The sequence below is a fragment of the Suillus paluster genome (assembly GCF_016628075.1).
Source record: "Suillus paluster strain FC165 chromosome Unknown EDB91scaffold_286, whole genome shotgun sequence".
Taxonomy (NCBI): Eukaryota; Fungi; Basidiomycota; class Agaricomycetes; order Boletales; family Suillaceae; genus Suillus; species Suillus paluster.
Window position 1 is genome coordinate 3,549 of NW_024537846.1, and position 8,081 is coordinate 11,629.

An 8,081-nucleotide genomic window follows, 5' to 3' on the forward strand; every position below is an offset into this window, starting at 1 on the left:
TATGGAAAAATCAGCAATCAATGAGTCTCGCCAGGGCCGCAGACCCCAATGGAAAGCGAACAATTGGTGAGTCGCCCATACTGCAGTATAATTGAATGACTCAAAATGGTTCAGGTGTGCTTACGAAGCCTGACACGCTCGGCGTTGGAGCTATCAGCCAGCGTCGTAAATGGGTAGAAATTATCGAGGGCCGTTCGGAGGAGCATACGCTGAGGCATGGTTTTTACTGCGTCCGTCTTCCTGATGACGCCGAACGCGCACAACGCTTGTCTCGTGCCGAATCACAAAGGCGAGCTGCAGAGTATTTTGACACGACGTCACCCTGGAGCGACATGATCGACCGTCGTCGGTTTGGAATTCCGGGCTTTGTCTCCGATGTAAGCCGACTGCTCATCCAGTTGATCGAGGAAGCGTGCGTGGACCTTCTAGCTCGCTCGTTATAACAGCGCTTACATCGTTTATAGTTTACCGCGCCTCAGAGAAGATATCGACAAGCTCCTTGTCAAATGTATAAAGGACATCGACGCACTACCTCTGCCACTTGCAAATGACCCACAGATTGAGGTTTTGGAACGAGTCAATGCGTTCTGCGATGTCTTCAAGAGCTTTGTGAATGGCAGTCACGAAGACAAACGTCTTGCGCAGCGGAATCGCGCTCTCTATGCCATTTTCAAGAGGGATATACGCGGTACCGCTCCTGACTTCAGGCCTTTCAATGAACCGGAAGACTATGTTCCACTGGACGATACTGAGGGGAAGATGACTCTTCTTGAGCGAGATCCTGGCGTGAAAGCGATGGGCATATATGACATCCGCAGGGTCATCCACGAGTATGTTTTCATATTTTGTTGTGGCAGTTGGACGGCAGCTCAACCATTCATCAAGGGCAATTGGATGGGAACTTCCGAAAAATGTGCCATATCAGGCGAAGGCGAACCTCATCGCTCAATTCACCAAACTCTGGGTTGCTCCGTCTGAGCGCTGTCTCGCTGGTGTCAATGTTGTGGTTGATCAAGTCGTCAGCGCACTCATAGGCATCCATTTTGGTCGCTTCAAAGTTCTCGAGGATTATGTTGGGTGAGTGTTGACCCCTCATGACTATTCCATTCGCTCAAGTTGTCTGTGACAATAGCAATCTGATTAGAATTCAGGTTGATATCTGCAAGGCGCGCGCCCGAGCAGCTGTCAATACGGCCTTGGATCTGGAAACTACTCCACACTATACTCAGAACACGCATTATCTTCAAACACTCCGCGAAAAATGGCTAGCCCATTATAAGACAGTTCGCAGTAACCCTTCTCGGTACAAGGCTCCCGTTCAACGATCTGAGTCGCGAAACTCTATATCGGCGGAACCTGACCACACCAGTTTGCCGCCGCCTGTGCCTTGGGGAACACCAAGGCCCAGTCCTGGTTGGCGATGCTGCGATTCAGAGCCACTCGAGGCCAAAGCTTTGAGGGCTCTTGCGGAAGCGGGGTACACAAATCTTACGGTACCAGATCTTGCGCGTCTGTTGCCTCCCGACTCGTTCGAGGAAGAGCTGATTGTGATGGCTGATGTTCGAGCCTATTATCACGTTGCCTACAAAGTGAGTATCGCTCATAATCTCTGTTTCAGCTTGTTTACGACCCCGAGTAGCGCGTCATTGACCATATTCCTCTGACGATCGAGCATGCTCTCCATCATGCCCTGGCGAACCAACTTTCGCAGAGCCTTCTTACGAGTTTGCTAACTGATGTTGCATCTGGGCCCGACTTCGCTGAGTTGGTCAGCGAAGATGCTTCCATCACTCAGAGACGCACAATGCTCGCGACAAGAAAACAACGCCTATTAGACATTCGCCGAAGACTCATGACCTTCAGCAATGGTACTTGATTGCTGTAAGGGGTTACGGTGTATGTTCGTTTGCTGTTGGCGCTGGGCTTTCTACGGTCACATGCTCATATAGATAGTTTGTTGGCCTCTTGTTGACCTTTGGGAAACCGCAGTTGATTGATTGATTAGTGCTTGCTGTATTATCCTGCTATGATCGAAACTTTGTTGTATTTCAAACTCGGGAACGAAGGAATCTGATTCTTTGCTCGTTGTAGACACATTGCTGTCTAAAACTTGAGACGAGAGGATGCGGCTGACCCTGGCCATCCACTGCTCCTGAATCGACGTCGACTGGATTCCATGTAACTGCGCCCTCCTTCCCCCGATCCAGCGCGTCAAGTTTGGCCATGTCTGTCAGTTCGATGTTCCAGTCGAACACTTGGCTGTTGGATATGATACGATGGGGCTGCGAGGATTTGGGTAAAGGCACAAATCTAGGTAGAGTCAGGTAAAAAGATAAGCTAATGCAAATCGTGTCATACTCACCCTCGTTGCAAAGACCACCTGATAAGAATTTGAGCAGCATCTTTGGAGTACTGTGACACATTAACATTACGGCGCAAGTAGATACAGTACTCACTGCGGAAACGAGTTTTTAGCCAGATCCTAATAAGAGGGCGACAATGTACATCAGGAAATCACGCGTTTACTTTTCCCACTTTTTTTGTACTTATCCACAAGACCTAGTGTTGTTGGCAGAAGTCTGCCATTCTGCCAATGGCAATTGCCAAACGGCAATTGCCGGCAGTAGGTCGAGGGCGTTGGGCAGAAGTCGGCAGAAGTCAACGTGAATCTTATTTGTATTATCATCAAATAGAATATGTTTGACTTCGAATAAGTGTATCTGAGCCTCCGTGCATGCCAATATGTCCTCGAAAAAGTCTACGGGCCGCCCTACTCGAAAAATCATCACCAACCACTTTATCCAGGATCGAAAAGCCCAAAATTCATCCAACCGTTATTTTTACAAATGCAACTACTGTTCGACGTCTATAGAAGGTCGCGACGATAGGGCCTGACATGGGTCGACCCGGGTCGTGCCCGGGTATTACCCGCGGGTCAGTTGAGTTTTTGGGCCATACCCGTACCCGTCCCGGGTCAAGTGGAATGGGTACGGGTCACCCGTGGGTGTTACCTGCGGGTGTGCGGGTCACCCGCGGGTACATTGTACGTCTACTCATTATCATGTAGCATCCGAGTCAATGAAATTCGCTAGTACAAGTGAACTAAAACATGCCGGAGTTAGTCACTATCGAGTTCTACGACATTATCTCGATCATGATCACTGCCAGCATCCTGTCGAGCTTTACCTTTTCCCTTCTTGCCTCTTTTCATGCTCTCGCTGAGGATTCGAGTAGCGATTTTGTCGTCCAAGAACGGGGTCTTGTACCACGAACCGATGGCCATCTGGGCCTTAAAGGCCTGTGAGCTGATGCCGTGTTGAAGGTGATTGACCTGCAGACGACCTGCAGGAAAATGCTCGTTCTGCATCCACAGAAGACGCTGATTTACGCCACAGTCAAAATGCATTGTTACAGTCATCCACATCACATACCTGGAACAGACAGGAAGTCCAACGCCATTTGAGCTAGGCGGGGTCTCGTAGCGCGAGCATTCTCCCAATATTTAAGAACTCCGCCGATACCAATAATTTCAGGTCTCGAGACACGTGGAGAATTGATGTAGGATTCGAGTGAGTCCAATGATGGTGCATTGTGCAAAGACTCGTCATCGGAGTCGTTGATGTCATATTTTGATTGTTTTCTCTGCAAATTAGTAAGATCGATGAGCAAGCAAAATTTTCTCTGCTGCTGTACATACCGCTGGTGGACGACTCGACGACTGAGTTGATAAAAGGTCGGCAGCAGTTGGTGCATAAGTTTCCAACCAGCGTTGAGTTGCGATGCGCCGTGCTTCAATTTTATCTTCTTCATGCCAATCTCGGTTCTTGGTGAACCACTCCATTTTTTTATCAGGGCACATTACTAGTACACGCCGAGTTGTAGTAAGCCTTTACCAGAAAGGAACTAAATGACGTACTAATTGCAATGCGATAGACCTCGTTGTCATCTGTGAGTGCGTAGTATTTCCCAATGACTTGCAGTGCTGCAAGTGCGGCGACTCGAACTATAGCAGATAGTTCAGTATCACGTGAAACTTTTACCATCATATGTTCGAGACGTTCGAGCATAGGAATGACCTCGTGCACAAGAGGCACCTCAGCCTGCGAGAAACGATTGGTCAAGTCATCAAAAATCTAAGCAACGAGTGCATTGGTGACGGGCAAAACTTCGGACATGACAAAGTAGTACCTCGAGCACAGGAATAAGCTGCTTTGTAAGCTTCCACTGCGTCACGGTGAGAGCATATATCTGCAAGCCATTGGCTTCCTGGCTAGTAAATAGCTTGATTTCCTTCTCGAATGACATATGAGTCTTCAGGCAAGCGAAATCTGAGTTCCAACGTGTTGGGACTCGTCGATCCAAAGTCTTTTTCTGGGACGGACCACCACCTTCGATTGTCACAATCCGTTCGAATGCAGCTTGAAGATTGGCACTGTCATGCAGTCTTTTGGCAAGACCCGCAACCTGTTGCATAAGGTTAGAACAATTTATTATGAAAAAAAGTATTCCCGCCCTTGGAAATAGCCCGAGTGCTTCACGTTGCTCGGCTGAAGTTATCAACAGTCCCATTTCCTTGCCAGTGTTGAGAGCATCCCGATGAACGGCTGAGACAACTTCCTTGTCATGGGCATCCTTGTCTGCGTCAATCTCACCATCACCACTTTGCGGCTCCAACACGTCTGCAGCAAGATGTTCCTCATCAGCTGTTAGCTGCTCGACTTCGACTTCAGTGGTATCAGTCGTGGTTGCCGTCACACTTGATGCACCAGCAACAGCTGCTGGTCCACGCTTACGTGTGTGTTGACCCGTTGCAATTATTTTCTTGCATTTCGGCTGCCGGAAGAAGAAGGAGATAAATGCCTGCATTGGATGTTCAGCCTGCCAATGAGCAAAAAGGAGAAGAAACACGTACTTTCGCTATGAGGTTCACTGTGTGTGGAAAGCAACGAGACCTGGACAACTTGCCACGGAACCCATCAATTAAGGTCACGAGGTGCTCTGCCGTCGCATCACAATTACTCGCATTGTCCATAGTAAGAGTATGTAGCTTTTTCTCTAATCCAAAGCGTTTCAGACAATCCGCTGTGACTCGTGCGAGGTATGAGCCAGTGTGACTCTGTGTAAGCCTAACCACAACATATGAGAATCACGGTGCTACCAATTTGATTGAAAAACTCACCGGATGAACTCGAGTATAGTACGGTAGATAATTCCCTGCGCCAACCAAACTACAACCAATCCCAAGTAAGCTGCAGCGAAAGGGGAAGTCCATCCATCGATCACAAGGTGGATGGAACCAACGTGTTTCTATACAGCATCAAAGAAATTCAGGACAGATCTTATTCAAAAAGGAAAGACGTACGGAAAAATACACTTTGACTTGCTTCGATCCCTCGAGATAGATAGCGGACACGTCACGCGCAACAGTACGGGGGTTGGGGATAATAACTCCTGGTCGAAGGAGCTGGACTTCAGCAATGTAGTGTGGATCAGTGACAAAGTTGAATGGGCGCTTTGAAACTGCACAGCGCAAAGCAATTAGCGCACGGTGTGCAGCTTGTGTGTAAGATGACACTGAATTTTCGAGAGTTTGTTGTGCGCCAACAGAATCCAGGGTACCAGCCTGAACACCACGCCGTGTCTCGCACTCGTCTACCCCACGCTGAAGGTTTTTCGTCCCCTGTCCATTTTGCATGCGTTTTCGCTTGTGGCGATGGCTAGTTGGATCGACACGGCACGTAAATATGTAGAGAATATAGTCGGGATTGCCATCCCCACGACGGTGGCGCTCCAACGAGACATCGTAATGATTGTAAACTTTTGACTTCCATCGTGTGCGCGAGTGATCTGAATCGTGATTAAATCAACAACTGCAAGACTGTAGGCTGAGCTTACGAATAATTTCGGCATCCGGTAGGTCCCAAACATCAATGTCTGTCTTCTCTTTGGAATCCGATTCACGAGGTTTGGTAGGGGAGAGTATAACTGGTGCTGGCGAATCTGTATTGCTTCGAGTTCATGATCTGGTCCGTTTGGAAGGAGTTCGAGGTTCTGAGGGAGACATACCGCACACGAATTCACGAACTCTCGAGTCTCGGGTTTTGCTCTCTCATAGGTCGAAAGGTATTGAACTCGGGCGATTAGCCCGAAAATCTAGCCTATCACTGTTAGCAAATTTTCGGTAGACCCACATAGTTAGTACGAGGCTGAACTTCTGAAGATGCAGCCTGCAAGCTTCGGCAAGTACTTGTCAAAGTTGTCAAAGTTGCTATGTCATTTGATGTCGGCTACAACAGCACTTGATGTCAATGTACAGCGAGGCGACCAGGTACAAAGCTCAACACTGCCATACTACTAGTGACCCGCGGGCACCCGTGGGTAGCTTCGAAAGTTGGATGTCGATGACCATACCCGCCCGGGTGCAGCACCCAAGCCAACCCGTAACCCGTAGCACCCGACCCACACCCCACCCGTGGGTTCCACCCGGGCGGGTACCCGGGCAACCTCTACCCATGTCAGGCCCTACGCGGCGACGACAAACATCTCAAGCATATTCTTGACCGGAATATTTGCCCTACGGCTCCAGATCACGCTCGCACAGAAGTCCGTAACTATCTCGCTACAAAGAACGGAAATCAAGCACTACTACTCCCACCTATCGTGGATGCAGATTCTTCATCCCCATCAACTTCAGGAGACACAGCTAAAGCTCCACAGAAACAGAAGAACCTCTTTGGATTCGTGGATCTTCCAGTCACTCCAGAGCAAGCAACACGTGCAAATTTCAAATTGTTTCGGTGAGTTCAAGTGTCACAAATCATTGACTGTGTACTGACTGTGTGAATATTAAACCCACAGATTCATCGTTCACGCTAATATACCTTTCTTGGTTGCGGAGAACTGGTTTTTCCGTAACTTCCTTGATGAAATTCGGCCCTCGTATCAAGCACCATCACGTTATGTGCTGTCACATTCAATTATGGATAGTGAAGTTGTGTGCGTCCAAATCGAGGACATTGCACGCAGTGTTCTGCCGGTCAGTGTACGTTCATCAAAGTTAACGTACGTTCAGCTGCGAACTTTCCCATGGATGCAAGTGAACTGAACCCGTGCAGTGCCAGATGTCCTGCTTGGATATTAGATAATCATGTTTGATTGGACGATGAAGCAGGAGTGAATGTTCAAAGTGCAGTACACGGTGCGTCAACGATCGCAGAATGGATAGTACTCAACTACTACTACTACTAAGGTAGCACTAATTTTCTGAATCTACTCGTCAAGAACATCGTCAGCTTGAGGAAAGTCTGGATCGTCGATTCCCTCTGCATCTAAGTCAAGAAGCTCATACAACTCAAGCTCAGCGTCTAAACCTCGAATGGTGACTTTATAAAAAGATCCTAGCCATTCCTCCGCACGAGAATAGTCAAGTAAGTCATTGATAGCAATGCGGGAGAATGAACCACCAACAGCACCGACGGGGACTGAGTGCATTGATTCTGTGGCGGAAATCTCCTCCTCCTCCTGAACAGCTCGGATAAGGTCTGCGGCAACATCGCTTATCCCTCGCCTCTCGAAAGCAAGGCTGCGTGGCTCCCGTTCACTGCTTTCTCCTGATAGATCATCACCAACTGCATGAACTACTTGAGTAGGCTCTGCTTTGTCAGTGTCCTCGGTGTCACAGTACCGGCGCTGAAGCCGCTTCTTGACCACATCATTGCGTACATGCTCCTCATGAACATACATCTTGAGTTCTGCCAGAAGGGTGAGCGTCTCAGTTGAGAGCCGATTGCGCCATTTCGTGAGAATCGCGCCAAACATGCTAAATAGGCGTTTGCAAGAGGCAGAATTCGGGCAAATTGAGAGAAGACATTGAGCGATAGTATGAAGTGGTCGACGTGCTGAACCGGGATGTGACAGTCCTGTCCATATATCGATTGGATCGACCGAAACACCCTGAGGACTGTTAGCAATGTCTTCTGAACTTGAAACAATCAGTTTGATGAAGCATACCTCCTTTTCTGTGCGATATAACAGTGAAAGCTTGTAGTTGTCCATGTATGCGAAGTCATGGGAGCTATTCA

General features: G+C 48.4%; 3 protein-coding genes across 3 annotated transcripts; all 3 read right to left on the reverse strand.

Annotated features, from left to right (window-relative positions):
- Window positions 1–3,118: 3,118 nt before the first annotated feature.
- Window positions 3,119–3,367, reverse strand: EDB91DRAFT_1065341 (uncharacterized protein; the record flags this gene model as incomplete). Its single annotated transcript, XM_041314772.1, has 1 exon — window positions 3,119–3,367. The coding sequence occupies one exon, from the start codon at window positions 3,365–3,367 to the stop codon at window positions 3,119–3,121; it is 249 nt and encodes an 82-aa protein (XP_041168764.1).
- Window positions 3,368–3,649: 282 nt separating this feature from the next.
- On the reverse strand, window positions 3,650–5,032 carry EDB91DRAFT_1231303 (uncharacterized protein; the record flags this gene model as incomplete). Its single annotated transcript, XM_041321061.1, has 4 exons — window positions 3,650–3,861; window positions 3,917–4,133; window positions 4,189–4,878; window positions 4,907–5,032. The coding sequence occupies 4 exons, from the start codon at window positions 5,030–5,032 to the stop codon at window positions 3,650–3,652; spliced, it is 1,245 nt and encodes a 414-aa protein (XP_041168765.1).
- A 285-nt stretch (window positions 5,033–5,317) lies between these two features.
- On the reverse strand, window positions 5,318–5,695 carry EDB91DRAFT_1065342 (uncharacterized protein; the record flags this gene model as incomplete). Its single annotated transcript, XM_041314773.1, has 1 exon — window positions 5,318–5,695. The coding sequence occupies one exon, from the start codon at window positions 5,693–5,695 to the stop codon at window positions 5,318–5,320; it is 378 nt and encodes a 125-aa protein (XP_041168766.1).
- Window positions 5,696–8,081: the final 2,386 nt, after the last annotated feature.